The sequence below is a fragment of the Austrofundulus limnaeus genome, unplaced genomic scaffold (genome assembly GCF_001266775.1).
Source record: "Austrofundulus limnaeus strain Quisiro unplaced genomic scaffold, Austrofundulus_limnaeus-1.0 Scaffold3, whole genome shotgun sequence".
Lineage (NCBI taxonomy): Eukaryota > Metazoa > Chordata > Actinopteri > Cyprinodontiformes > Rivulidae > Austrofundulus > Austrofundulus limnaeus.
Window position 1 is genome coordinate 5,568,431 of NW_013952405.1, and position 15,904 is coordinate 5,584,334.

A 15,904-nucleotide genomic window follows, 5' to 3' on the forward strand; every position below is an offset into this window, starting at 1 on the left:
ACCATGTCTACATGCCTAAATGCACTGAGTTGCCGCCATGTGATTGGCTGATTAGAAATTAAGTGTTAACGAGCAGTTGGACAGGTGTACCTAATAAAGAGGCCGGTGAGTGTAGATAGAGTGGGAACTACGTCAAACTTTTATTGCCACTTAGCAAGAAAGCACAAGGGTAAGCTAAGTGATATTAGTAAAGCTAGCTTGCTAATGTTAGCAATCTGCTGCTGTACCAAAATTCTTTACCCGACAACACAACGATACTAGGTCAATGTTAGCTATACTTAGCTAGCTGTGTACAGTATATTTTAGGTGTTTGGACACTAGTTTACGTTTGTTTGTTTGTTTGTTTGTTCGTTCGTTCGTTCGTTCGTTCGTTCGTTCGTTCGTTCGTTCGTTCGTTCGTTCGTTCGTTCGTTCGTTCGTTCGCTTGCTTGTTTTTCTTTTGGTCTCGATCTTGACTTGTCTTGCCCCCCCTCGGTCTTGCTCTCGATTTAGTCCAGCCCCTAACAGTCTTGGTCTTGTCTCGGTCTCGATATACTCTGGTCTTGACTTGGTCTTGGGTTAGGCGGTCTTGCCTAAGACACTCCTTTCAAAATTTCTATATAACACAATCAAAAGGAAAGCATTACAGAAACTCTTTTGCAATGAGCCACAATAAACTGTATATGCAAGTTAGCTGAGGCTACAGAGATGGACAGATGTGACTTTACAACAACGATGACATCAAACAATGATGTAGCCTTTCCTGTTGGAGCTGCACACCCCCCATATCCAACCACCTTTAGTTTTACTCCCCTCCATGCTGCTATCACAACCTCAGACTGCGGCAGTGCGGGGCAGTGAGAGGGAAAATACAGTGATTATTTCTGATGAAAATAKAAAGGCAAGCTCCTCCAAGATAGGAGGAGCAAGAGAGAGGGGGAGAGGGAACTCTAAAGATGACAGAGCAAGCAGAGAGAAGAGTGTAAGAAAAAAAAACAAGGTCGAACTGTGGCTATGCAGACACAGGAAGAGGTTAAAGAGTATAACAATCCCATTGAGAGTTCCTGATTTAGTGTAGCTCCGTGACAGGAAGTGCAGGGCCGAGGGAGAAAAAAGAAAAAAAAATGCTTGGTTGTACCATAAAGAGTCTCACCTTGTTCTGCACCATGCACACACAGAGCAGCGCCCAAGCTGTCACGCAGCCTCGCCGTCTTTCTCCATCAGTGCCGCTGCGGACATGCATCATTCATGAGCAGAGACTTTACCTATTTGCCTGCGTCATCTGCTTACATCACTGCCAATAACTTCTTCCCCCCTCTGGCTCTGTCTTTACTGTCACTGTGGTAGCAACTGAATGCATATCTCAAAATTTTGCAGTTCTGCAAGAAACACCAAGGCACTGAAGAGCGGTGTGTGACAAACGTCTCAGAGAAACACGATGGCTCACGTTCAGAGACAAAAAAAACAACTTTAGAGCAGTATACTCGGATCTACATTTGCAAAGGTTAAATAACTCAATTCTCAAAAGACACCATCTTTCTGAAATGATTAAAAACTAATAAATTTTAACGTCTAATAAATCTGCTTTAAATGAGCAGTGAGATGTAAGATGAAAGTGTAATAATCTAGAAACTGACTCGTGCTGCTTCTAGCATCCTTTGTGTCCAACCTGTCCTTTTCCCTGAGTTCATGCTGCATCACAGCCTGCTGGGAGGCTGCCTGCTGTGAAGGTCACCCTCCCTGCAGCTATGGATTACACAGACGTGCAGAGTAAGGCAGAACATGATACAGCTTTTGAGGGGAGGTCTGAGGCCAGGAGCAACAGAGAGGAGAGAGCCCTCCAGAAGTTCTGGGCCAACCAAAACCAGTAAGTCCAACACCTTTCATTAAAAATAGAAGATAAAAAAAAGAAATGTAGCATGCTTTTACATTTTTTAAAGCTCCTCTGATGGACAAGTGTGGTCTAAGTGACGTTTGTCCTAAATGTCCCTGTCTTTTCTGCTTTAGCAAGAAACTTTGTGAAAATATTTATGAAATACATTTTTGGGATTGGAGAAAGCTGAAATGTTCAGATTTTTCTACCAAAAAACACACATCTAACTATAGAAAAACTCAAAACTGTTCCAAGCACAAGATGGTTTCTAATCGGTAATTTGAGTGAGATGATATCAAAAATGCCTTCACAATACTTTATATATTATTTTCTTATCTAAATTTGGACCCAAATCTTTAATCCTCTAAAAAGGTACATTTAAGGTCAATGGGTTTTTTGAGTGCCCAGAACAATTCGGTCTGGAGTGGGCCATGTTTTAGAGGTCAGAGGAGACAAACAATATGCTCACACCCATTTGGCAGGTCTTTGTTGTCCTTTGGCTCTCTCTCTGTGACCTTAATCTGTTCTGTCTTGAGTCTAAGTTTCCACTGGACAGCTGCCACACCTCAAGGAAACAAACTGACAGAATCTGAGTGTTATAAAATTGACTGGTTGAAATGTGTGTCAGGAAAAAAACAAATCATGGATATAAAGTGAAGGGTAAAGACAGATTAAAGACAGATTAAAGGCTGTGTGTCCCTTGAAAAAAATGTATATGGCCTTCCACTTTTCTCATCTTATGATGAAAAGGGACTGACTTCTGATTTAAACTTTATAAACATTGTCATGTTCAATGATTATGAAAAATGGCCATTTTGAATTAGGTTGACTTAAAAATGAACGAGTTGTAAATTTATATTTAGTAATTACTTTGAGAGTTTGCCCAGTGTTTTTATTTTGTTTTATTTAATAAAATTTTTATTTTTCTGTTTTTTTCCTCTCTTATTTCTGTTTACTGTTGGATGTTGTTTTGTTTTTACTGTTTGAAGGAACTACAGATGTAAACTAGCCTTAGGCTAAATCTGGTGCAATACATCAAATTATGTTTTAATTGCACACTGTCCCAAACAAAGAAATTCATTCATTCATTCATTCATTCATTCATTCATTCATTCATTCATTCATTCATGATATATTTTGCCAACAGACAAAAATTGTTGACTTTAAAATGTAATACCATTTTTAAGCAGAGATTTTGAACAATCTGTAGATCTTTCATAAAACAGTATGTATGCCAGCAAAACAAGAAGCTGATCTGAAAAAAGGAAATCCACTGAGTTCTGCCCAAGTGAGTCAAAGTTAGATTTTTCAGGTCAAACAATCAAATAAAAAAGATTTTGTTATAAAATTTTAAAAACTACAAAAAAGGAACAAGGAAGGGAACACACAACTGTGGAGTTCATGAACAATATTTGACTCTTGTCTCAACAATTCAACAATAACACCTTTAATATGTGTTTTATTGCACTTGCACTGTTCTAGTATTTGGTTAAGATTAAGCAATAAAATATATTCTCCAGTCAAACATGTTTGAAGCTAAAACCACATTTACTGAAATATGTTACTTTAAAAGACTGGGAAAATGTCCGTTCAAGCGAATCCAAAGTTTAGTGTTTTGTCAGCAATTCACATTTTGTCTGATCAGACGGATCTGTCAGAGCTTGACCTGCTCTAGTTTGATGACAAACTGAGGAAACAGCTACTTTGCACTTTGCTCATCTTTTTGCGTTCTTCTATCTTGTTGGTATCCTAAAAAGAAAATCCTTTTCCARCACTGCCTTTTGGAGATCAGTACAGCAACAAGAATGTGCATCAGTGTGGCCCGARCCTTTCTCTGTGTGTTTGTGATTCTCAGGTGAGCTGAGGTCATGATTCCAACATGTCAAAGCAGGAGGGGGGGACCTGAGGCTGAGAAAAGCGGACACAGGGACACCAATAAAAGCAAAAGAACACAAGCTGTCTCCCAGCAGGCTAATCCTCTAATGAAGATTTGTGGCTGTGGCTGGCTGGTGATTATTGACCCAGCACAGGCACAAAAACCATCTTCAGTGCAACAGTAAATACAATCTCCCACATGTACACAAGCCATCACTGGCAAAATGAGAAAAATTAGGATGGAAGAAAAAACCCTGCAGTATGGGCTGGCAAATGTTTTTCTCTGGCATCTTGTGAAACTCCTGATGCTTTGAATAAAAAACAAACAAACAAACACAAAACAAGATGAACATTAGCCAGCATTATTCAAATGTGAGCAATTCAATGTGAAGTCTTTTATGTCTATGCAGTTCTTCCTGTCCCAGTAGGCTAACCACTCTGTTCTATGCAAATTTTATGGAAAAGGTTTTGTTTCCAGCCTTTTCCTCTGACTCTTGTTTGTAACATTTCTTCTGTGCTCTTTCGAGCCACATTATCAGACGACGTCTGTTTAAGAGGAAGCTGTGTTGAAAATATCATCAAAGACATCCATCTAACTTAGAGCCTGCATCAGAGGCTGCACTGAGGTCATGACAGAGGAAGAGAATTTTAGTCTCAAGACAGAAACACTGATTGTCATATAGGTTTAAAAACATGCAAGTTGTTAAAGTTCTCTTTTAAAAAGTACATTTAAAAAATGTAAAATTGTGATTTTGTTTGCAACATTTTGATATTTACTGAAAAATAAAAAAGATTTTGTCAATTCTTTAATCACAAACTATGCAGCTCTTGATTTTTTAAACAAAGCTATCATTTTTAAAGAAGACATTTCTCTCTTTTAAATATTTTTTTGTTCTGAATTCCTTCTTATTGTAAGTCCACAATCCCCTTTCCCCCCTTTTCAGAGGTGTGTCTCAGATCATCTTGTTTTGGCGCTGTCTCTTATGAGAAGCGCTTCACACTCTGCCCCTCTCCTGCTTCCAGAATGGTCCATTGATAGAGAGGTTTACAACTATATAGCAGCAAAAATTTTTATTTTATTTTATTTTTTGCAAATTAGTGAAACGATGTCAACAAGGGAAGACTTGTCCATCCAACCTTACACGATGGAGCCAGAGCCAGAGGACAGTGAAGATGATGAAATTGTAGCTAYTAAGTCCAGACCTTATTTAAAAGTTCTGTCGCAAATACTGRGACATGATAGTTCATAAAGTGTCATAGATAATAGAGTAAATGAAAATGTTGAAAAATATGACCCAAACAGAATGAATCATCTATGCAGCACGGGAGAGATTAAATTCAGATTTTCTGCACTCCTAGRGACTCCAAGTACAAAACAAAATGCATTTCACGTCTGAAAAAGTGGATTTTGCATGACATGTTCCCTTTAAACAACTTCARTCCCACAAAATAATCCTAGTGTGCTAGGAAAATGGTATTTTATAGAATGYCACGTGTTTCACCAGTTAATGTGAAGCTGAAGATTTTGTAAAAAAAAGTTTTTACTAATGCTTTAATTTATCACCCCGTCTATAAAGAGTATTGAAACACACCATGCTGCAGACACAACAAAAATGACTGTATAAACAACTGAATGACCTCAGACACCTCATTGCCCTCGTGTCCCTGACAGCCTTCTGATCCACACCTATGGCACCTTGCCCTCCAAGTCCTCCCATTCACCCCCATCCCCCGCTCCCTCCAGGCAGTGGCAGGGAGCTGTGATGCAAGTCCTGGCAGAGCACCTTCTGCTCCCTCCCCCTCACTCAGGGGWAGGGCCACCTTGTTTCAGAGACAGGTGTGCATACCAGACGCCTGTGTTAAGCCCTGTGCCACACGGATCCCATAACTACCAACAAAGGAGGCTTCCCCGGCTCTCGTCCAAGGCTGAAATCCTGCTCCAAGATCCCAAACTGCTGTAGCTGCAGTCGCTGACAGCGGGCAAGTTGCCTCAGAAGGCAGTTCACCGTTTTTTTTAATATCTTCATATTTGCTGTAATACAAACTATTAAAAYACAATGAGGCAATGAGCTGGAGAAAAGAGGGTGCGAAGATTGAACTGTTCATGGAACGTTAAGGATCAAAAGAAAAGGCTTGTCCGGTTTTGTGCAGCAAAATAAAAGGACCATTGCTAGATGAGGTCATGTAATTGTGTGGCTACAAGTAGAGTCAAAACTGAGCGATGAGATGATGTTTCCAACAATGTGTCTGATATGCTGCTCACATATCTTCTTTGCATGAGTCAAAAAATACAAAGACAGCAGCTGAAGGCAAGCTGTCAAACGCAAGCATCASTTACTCCCTGAAGCCTCGCTGTCACCAAAATATCCCCAACCAACCTCAGTCTTTCTCCTCTTACTCTGTTCATTTTTTTTTATCATTTTCCCCCTCAGGTCTCTAAACCCACCCACACACAATTCACTCAAACCCCCTCTTTCGTTCTATTGTAGCTTCATAAACTCAAGCCCGTCGTCTCATTTAGCCTCATTCGTCTCTCCTCTGGCCGTGTCCCCATGAATTGACCTTGGAGCAATTCAAGGAGAATTGATTTCTGTTTCAGGCTTCGTGTGAAACACTATCTCAGACGCAGTCAGACGAATTTCCTCCGTGAGTCCCCAGAGCTGGATGGAGCTGGTTTGCTTTCATGGGGACAATGTTCACTCTGTTTTATCTGTCTACCTTTTTTCTTTGCTTTCTCCTTCTGGTCCCCCATCGCATCTGAACTACCTTACATAAAGTCGAGATGATTAATGCACCATCTATCACCTCCTAGTGTTGGCTTTGTTTAACATTTTCTACACTTGACTGGCATTTACATTCTCGTACTATTATGGAATGAACTCTTATCACTGAGACATGGACGCCCATTTTGATTCTGACTGAATTAGAGAATTAAATCTTATGTCAATCGTAAATATCTGGGTTAAATGTGACAATAATATTTAAACGTTGTAGCATTTCTTTGATGTTGTGTCAGTCAAATTATGTCTGTATGCATTCAGTTGAGTAAAATCTACTGTATATAAGAAATTGTGCAATTACTTCAGATTTTCAAATGCAAAATAATTTAATAACAGAAGAATAGAGAACTGTGTGATGTAAGTTTGTGTAATGTAAGCACAAAGTTACAAAAAAGTGTAAAAATGTGATGAAGATGTGTAGACGAAAATAAATGAAATCAGCATGACATGATGCACATAAAGTAACAAGTATGGCAAGATCATCAGAAAATTTTGAAAACATGTGCAAACACTGGAAAACCAAATGGAGTTATTGCTACTTATTTTGAAATTATGTTCAATTATAGATCCTACAACCCCAAAGATGACACTGGTATCATCCAGCAGCTACACTCTTGGTRCGTGTAAAACATTGCAAAATAATTAGTACTTAATTTTAATGACACGAAAAAATATTTAATTTCTTCTTCAGTCCATTATTATTTCTTTGTGTCAGTGAATAAATAAAATATTCAGCAATATCCTCATTTTCACTCTGCTCTCTGTTCACAGAAAACTTGTTTTCTTCTGTGTAGTTATTATTCTTGGTTCATATTTGACTATTCCTTAAATTAACCTCAGTTCCTCTATTTCTTATATTTCAGTCATAAAATGGGATTTTCTTTCTGCTCATTTCTTCTASTTTTATGTTTTTCTTTATTTCCAGTGAAATGGCTCCAAGCTTTTCATTCTTCTGCTTTGTTGCCATTTTAATCTATGTTTTTCATGTACAACCAGCTCATTTTCTTGATTCATACTTTGCATTTTAGGCACAAATGATTTGAAACAGCCAGCTATTCTTGCCACCTGCTGCATTGATTTTTTAAGATTTTTTTGTTTGTTTGTTTTTAGTATTTCAGTTGATGTTTTTTTTTTTGCTTGTGTTCATGAAGGTTTGATAGTACATGTGAGAGCAAGTATGAATGATGGCCTCTCATATATAAGGACTTGTGCAGGTGTTTGTTTTAGAAATGCAAATTACAGCACAATGAGTCATTTCAGACTTTTTCTCTAAGTAAGCTGAAAAAATAGAACTTTACTTAAAAAGTATTTTTATATCCAAAATTTAAAAAAAATCACTAAATGTAGGAAAAGAGATTTCCCATTTTTACCAGGGACCATTTCAGTACTGCAAATACATTATAGTGTGTACACGATTCAGGCAACGGTGTCGCTTTGAAAACAGTAGGGAGCTGCAGTGTTGAGATTAATCTGCTTCTCTTTCCACTTTGTGATCAGACATGTTGTTGAAGCGTACAGAACATTCTCCAGGCATGAATACCCTGCTGTCTTTTGACCCTGGGACTCTTGTTAAGTAACTTCTGAGTGCACTAATGTGACACAATAATCACATTCAGGTGCATCTTTGAGATTCAGTGAGCAGCGGCAGCTGGAGCTAGCAGGTTCCTGCTCTGCTGTGAGCTGTGTAAACAATGTAGCTTGAGCCAAAAACCCCTACCACATTTAAATTCATTGCTTGTTTTATTTTATACAAAGAATGACCCCATCACTTTAATGTAACAACAGGAGGCCATCCAAACTTTCTGACTCACCCTCTTGTGGTGAATGCTCTTTGACAGAGGACACTGCAGAGAGGGTGATGGAGCTGTTGGAGTCAGAGGAGCAGATACCTCCACCTCCCTCTGCTCTGCAGTGCTGCACACACTGGCGGGCCACACACACACGCACAGATGCTGCCACAGACACCATGGGTTACCTTCCTACCAGTCCAATAACAGGCCTATTCATTAGAGTCTCTTACAGACTGTATTGACAGCCTGCTGACAAATAGTCACTCCAGCATAAACAAATGGAGCAATAGCAAGGAGCAAAGGGTGGGAAGGGAGGAGGGGAAGAGACCTGTTATAATGGCTTTTTGACTGAGGAAGGAACGCCACAAACCTACACTGTACCAGAAACAAGAGAGGTGATACGTGCACGCAGTGGCGACTGGTCAATAGGGGGAGCTAGGGCGCCGCCCCACCACTAATTTTGGTTCACAAAAAAATAAATAAATAAAATAAAATAAAATAACTAAGTAAAACGTTATAAATGTTTCAAAAAATGTATATATGTTTTCTGATAAGTAAAATAAATAATTTAGAGTTAGTGATGTGCAAACTTCCATTTTACTCATGAGCTTTTTCGTGTTGAGTCACTTCCGGGTCACGAGCGGTTCAGCGCCCCAGAGTCCCATAGACAAGTCATTGTAAGATTTTGGACATGCACACTAAGTCCCCAATGCAAAAGAATACAGTGGCCTGGAGCGCAGCTCGTCACCGCCCCACAGCTGACCTCTCGTATTCATTTCCATGGGGTCCACCCTGTCGAAGACTCAACATCATATTAATGCGGCAGCCCGCAGGGCTTCACGAGGCAGATTTTGGAGAACAACAAATGAGAATGAAAGAGAAAACAACACCGTAAGTCTCTTATATCTAAACCTTTTCAAAGCAGAACATATGAGGAGAAAAGTGGTGTAGCTTGGACCGGATAAGCCAAACATAATTAAAATTGAGCAAGAACGTGTTTTAGCATAAGTCTTGGCTAACTACATGCTATATTAGCCAAGTAGTAACAACTGCTCAAAAAAGTAAAGGTCCTAGATCTGAATGAATTAAATATTCTCATTGAATACTTTCTTCTAAACAAAGTTGAATGTGCTGACAGCTTGTGAAATGTTGTGAATGTTTGTCATCAGTGTTACTTCCTAACATAATCATATAATGAATATATTTATATGTATTTTTTCTTCTGTTGTGCATAGTTTATTTTGTTTTTTAATAAAATTAATACATTTTTCAAATAAACATATAATGTAATAATTAACCTTAGAGTTGCAACTATTTGTTGCTATTAAAATAACATAAATTGTTTTCATATTAAATATATATTATAAAGCTCACGTGTAGCCATCTTTGTATTGAATTAAATTGGTGCATTTATTGTTTTAGGTTTGTGACACCATCTTGAGCCATTCACAGGCATCTGATCAGAGCTACACTGCTACAGGCAGACAGTTTCCTGCTTTGTGAGGAGCAATCTGCAGGACACCTTCAGAGACTGTAACTCTGCTGAAGATTCGCATCACATCTCCTCTGACCACAGCTGAATCTGAGAGGAGCTTCTCAACACTGAAGAGAATCCAGACTTTCCTCAGGTACAGCATCACACCTCACTGCACTGACCATGCTCTTTATAGAGAAGAAGCTTATTAAAACATCCCTGACTTTAACCAGAGTCATGAAGAATTTTGCTTCTCAGTAACGGAAGAGCAAAATTTATGTACAAAAAATATCAATACATGACATTGTAATGCTGTTTTATTATTTTTATTTGTTTAATAAATACACTGGTGTGATACAACTTAATATGTTTGATTGCTTTCTGAGACAGCGTCCCCTGGAGAAAAATCCACCAGCCGMCACTGYGTGCAATGCTTCTCAGATGATCAGGCTAAAATTCAGCCTTTATTCAGATGTTTGTCACATTACTCAAACACTTCAGGTCACACCTRGGATATTTGGCCTATCTCAGTGACAGTCACTGGAATTAGTCTTGAATTTGGAGCTGTGCTRCACAATGGAACGACTGAAAGGTGAGCTGGGTTGAACACAGTGATGTTATCACATTGTGTTATAGTAAAAATTGAGAACTAACTGCGTAAAAGGATGCGAAAATAAAATTAAAAAACACAACAGAAACATTTTCAAAAGAACAATCAAAACAAAAACAGTGCGGTGTATTTAAAAAAAACTGTTTTGTGAAAATCTGATGCTTTTTGTCACCTGCTGTCAAAGGTAAAGGTGGAGCAATCATGGTTTTGTCTGTGTTAGTGTTGGCATGATTGTTTGTTTTATTGGCAAAATATCCCTGAACCAAAAAATGGATTTTAATGAAAACATCACCAACAAATCAGTTTAATAAAGATGACCTAAACAAACGCAAAAATGTCTCAGTGCAGTTTMTATTAATCTAAAATTTGGTGTGATAGTAGATGAGGACATGCCCAAAACAGGATTCAAAAGCTGTGTTTTGTGCAATATTCTTATGGTTGTTGTTGTTGTTGTTGTTGTTGTTGTTGTTGTTCTTGTTCTTGTTGTTCTTGTTCTTGTTGTTCTTGTTGTTCTTGTTCTTGTTGTTCTTGTTGTTAACTTTGTTCTTTTCACAAAATATCTTGTGAACCGATGAGCAGATTCTAACAAACCTCTCAAAAAGTAATCATTGGATGTGCATCTACAACTKAATAACTTTTGGAGTCACCTCARTTAAGGATGGTCGCCGCAGGTAAATGACATAAGCTGACACAAAAATGGTTTTAATTTGGTCAATTTTTATTTTAGTTGGCAAAAATTWGTTTACTTGAAATTAATTTTTGTGTTCGAGTAGTTGATTATCATGCCCAAATATATTCTGAGAGCTAACACATCGTACAAGATCTCATAATATTTCTTGAGATAGAGCACGAGGTCCTTTTTGAAGTCTGTCCCAGCACAGCATGAGATGGTTTCAGTTCAAATTGTTGACATGAAAGGCAGAGGGCAAAATGAGACTGAGATTTTGTGGCTATTTATAATTTTATAYATTTTTTTCCTCTACAGTGCATCAAAGCGTTGCAGTTACATCTCGAGCAGTTAGATCGGATGTGACAAATTGTGTCKTGCAAACCACACATCCGCTTCATTAAAAAGTTATGATTACATTGTTCCTTTAACACAAACAAAAAGAGCAAAGTGGTTTTGAAGAAAATAGAGCAAAAAACTGCTGACTTGCTCAGAGACAGGCTCTCGAAGGCTTGTGTATATATATTTTTTAATTTAACCTCTAGAAGCAGGTGAGTGTTTGCAGACTGTTAGTGGTCGCTGAGCTGGAGGGAGCGGTGAACAAAATAAGCAATAGCCGTGCAGGCCGGTCAATAGAGAGAGGCAGACTTTATGAAGACAGACGAGTTCTGGATGGGCACATGAACACAAAGACAAAAAAAACAGATTGACTGTGAAGCCCTGAACTCAGGAGGTCAGCTCTGATGCAAATAGGCAGGACAGATAAGACATGAACGTTATTCAAACATGAACAGATCTTGACATGGGTGAGGTGTCCCCAAAAGACTTTGAGATGAAGCTTACAAAATGTATTTCAACAGAACCTCTTGCTAGTCAGTCATCATATRGAGCAATGAGTGTCAGTAGAATGACCTCTGGGGATTTTTTTTTATTCGGCCAAATTAGAATTTCATACCAGGAGCTGGCAGCATAAAGTAACAGTTCAGACCTTTTAAGATGGGGTTTTTGGAAATTATGAACAATTAATATCTTATCTGTAGTAGATAGCTCTTTGAACAACTGTTTAAAACAATTAAATTTGACCTGACAAGATTGAAAAGCTAACAACTTGTCTAAAAGAGGCCWAGACCAAAGTGGATTGTCATCTTACATAAACTCAAGTCTCAAAAATTTCATAGCTTTACAATTATTATTTTAAAGTTAGCGCTGCCAACAGTTTTGCATTACACAACTATTSCAGCAAAGACATCATGATATTCTCACCCAAAGTGCTGCAGTTAGCTGCTGATGCTCTTTACACTTGCAAATGACTGTAGAGTTTTATGTAAACTGTGTAATGCAAAATTGACGACAATCGAAATGTTTCTGAAATGTTGTTTCAATGAACTGCTATAAAATCAGTAAGCTGTTTTAAGATGGTGGCAATCCACTCTGGTCTTCACTCCTCTTGGACTAGCAATCAATCCGGTCAGAAATATTTCTCCAAACTGAGGTATTTAAAACAATTAACTATGATGAGTAAGATGTTAATTATTTATATCTTGTCTGCAGAACTACACTTAAAAACTATATAAAATATTGCTTTAACGTGCCTGTGACAAGATTCAATTTTGTAATGAATGTAAATGCATTTTTTGACAGATATCATCAATCACAAGTCGTAAAAATATTTTCACGCTGCTGAGACAAACTGTTGTTGAGATATTCACATGTGAAGWAACAGGAAGTGATGTCAAAGGGGAATGATAGAATGTGAACAGAGCAGTGCTACAATAACTAACAAACTGTAGAGAAGAATTTGGTGTTTCTTTAGATTATTTTGAGTCACTATCAGAGAAAGATGAAWAAGAATCAGAGTTCAATTAATRACAATTCAGTAAACAAAGACCAGAGAGTTCCCATGCTTAAAGAGTTCCCTGTTGATGTCACTTCCTGTTTTACTTTGGCTGAGCCATGATCAAAAGAAAATATGCCAGTTATGTAATAAAATGAGTAAAATTATGAATTATGCCAAGTTACTTAATATAAAGATAGCTATAAAGACATTATCCTTGCCTTTTTYATTTCAAGGATATRCATGTCACAGACACTTTAAGACTGCATGTTAACTCATTGCAAAGTCAACTGAGAGGCTGTATGTCAACAAAATAACATGTTATGTATATGTACTTGCTCTGACCACTGGTGCACAACATAACCAGTAGTGGAAGCTCCATGAACAAGTGCAGAGCTCTTATGGACAGGCAGACTGCTGCTTTGTAAAAAAAAAAACTCGCTGTATAACCAAATACCCATTACCATTATCTGTATCAGGACTGTCATCACTATCTCAGCAGCATGAGACCCRAACCAGGGCCTCAGAATGCTTGTTWTCACTGACTTATGATGGGAACATGGGCACAGAGTAATGGTATRGAAAAGGTTGTTTTCTCAAGGTCAGGGAACACAAAGGATGGACTAAATGCTGACAGCTATGCAGGCAGGGTTGGTAATGCATGCACTACACACAGGCATCTTCATGCCCTAAGCATGCCAAACACAGATTCCATATCAGCATCTGTAAATGGATTGTGCTCCATTTGCCTCAGCTATCTTTTCACAGTCGAAAAGATTGATATCAGTGATCTCAATCGAGAAATTAGGTGATTGGACCTTGAGCTCAACATGCGGCAGAACTGTAAAGGTCATTGCAATGACATTACCCTTTTCAAAAGAAGAAAGAAGAAAAAYGTTGACTCACACAAAAGCTGCCAACTGACTAGTATGTTAGACAACAGAGCAACTCAGTGTTTGCAAAGATGCCTACCTGAGTACTTTTGATAAGCAAAAAATTAAATAAGCTATTTTAGCAGATGAAATTGGATGATTAAAAAAACTGTTACAGCACTTTATTATTCATTAAGCTGAAATAAAGTAAGCTGTAAAACACTGATGTGAATGCATTAGAACTGACAGCATTCAGTGKTTCCACAACAGCATAAATCAGAAGACAAATTCCTGGCTTTGTTGCCTCTGCCGCAAATGTTAACAGTCAAACCTGACAGTGTAATAACTACCCTAAGCTAAAACCATTACAGTGGTAGGGTTGTTCCTGTGTTAACACTTTCAAGCCAAATATCATTTAAGGCAGCTGCTACCACCTGCAGCCTGATCAAGACCATACTTGTCTGACTGCTACGTGACGCTCGAGTCAGCTAAATGTTCACTTTTGACCAGCAGCAAAAATCCAGAGCCAATAAGGAGAAAAAAACTCACTTTCTTTATATGAAACAAACCTTACAGAGTAAGATCTTTATTTAAAGGTCATTTTAAGAGGCACCAACTTCGTGCTCGGAGCTGTTAACTTTATATTTCCAACTCTTGCAGCTAAGACCACAGGACTCCCTATAATCATTAAAGATGTCTGCTTGAAAAACATGCCTGCCGGGTGGGCAGAGAAGCAGAGCTGTGCCTGAATCAGCCCAGGCATGCGTTAAAACAAAGTGGCCTCTCCTTCAGAGTACATAGCAACACAGACACACACATATACACACACACCAGCATGTTCAGAACAAACACACTCACTTTAACTTAAACATTGTCTTGTAAAAACATCCATACACAAAACAGTACACTCTAGAACACTTTTGCTGCACGTTGGGCTCTGTRTCGAACACACACAAACTCACACACACATGCACACTCATATCACTGGATCCAATCTCTGTATGAAGCTGAATATATAGCGCACACAGAATTCCCTCTCCTAAGCATGGCCACGATGAGACCAGCATACTAAAGAAGAAACTGCCAGCAAGCTGACTCAGACCAAAGCAACAATGTATGAGAACTGAACAGTGTACCATTCTGCATGCTGAACCTTTTCCCTCTCAAAAAGTCTTGTTTCTGATGACCAGAGGGTAAAGTCAGCACTGCCCATTTGGATAAATCTGCATGTCACCACTTATCAGTAAGTTAGACAAAACCATTTCCCCTGGCCGAACACAGGAATGGTTGAGGCTTGTCATGTGACCAAACAGCCCATAATCATACGCCAAACACCTTGACCTTCACTGACATCACTCACACCTGCCCCTCTAATGGCACRCTCTTATTATAATTGCACACCCTAACTATGATTGAAAGGTGCATCCGAGCTTCCCATATTGACGTCCACGTCTGAGTGGAAGGGAAGCCGAGCGGAGCAGACTGTTAATCAAGAGCTGCTTGATGGCCAAGTTTAAGTAGGGCTTAATGCTACGGTGACACGGCTGACCTCTCCAAAATCCCATGCACCAAACCGCGACAACTCACCCAAAATCATGCTGTGTGTTGCCTTTGGTGTCCCTAGGTTGACAAGTGTTCCCTCACTTGGCCCCCCCTGTCTCCCCTGCCAAGAGACAATGGTTCCAAAAAAATTCAGAGTTCCTCTTCACTCTCCAGAAAGAGGCAACTCAGAGAGGCAGTGCTGGATGTGAGGAGAGACTGCTGCTGCTGCTGCTGCTGCTGCTGCACATGTCGTCCCTTTGCGCCTGCCCTCTCCAGGTGAATAACTCTGTGAGTGTGTGTGTGTGTGTGTGTGTGTGTGTGTGTGTAGGAGGAGGGGGTCCAGTGTTTCTGCAGTGGGGGCTCAGGTAAGCCTGAGGACAGAATGCAGGTGGTTGGTAGCAGAGGAGAGAGAGAGAGAGAGAGAGAGAGAGAGAGAGAGAGAGAGAGAGAGAGAGGAAAAAAGGAGGGAAGAGGGGGAGCCTAAAGTGTGACAGCCAATCACCAAGGAGAAGCTAAAGAGCCAAGATCTTCTACTCCACAGCAGACACTAGGAAATGCAGTGGTCTCCAATAAACTGCAGACGTGCAGTTTCCTTCCAGCTGTATCAT

General features: G+C 39.1%; 1 protein-coding gene across 2 annotated transcripts in view; it reads right to left on the reverse strand.

Annotated features, from left to right (window-relative positions):
- The window catches only part of znf385a (zinc finger protein 385A), a 75,288-nt gene that overhangs the window by 54,253 nt on the left and 5,131 nt on the right, over positions 1–15,904 (reverse strand). The window contains exon 1 of one of the 2 annotated variants that reach the window (XM_014019061.1): positions 15,342–15,727. The exons of the other annotated variant lie outside the window; for it this stretch is intronic. Within the exon in view, the coding sequence (XP_013874515.1) occupies positions 15,342–15,351 (10 nt within the window). The 5' untranslated portion in view covers positions 15,352–15,727. Of the gene's footprint in view, positions 1–15,341; positions 15,728–15,904 lie in introns of those variants that run through there. 2 annotated transcript variants of the gene reach the window in all.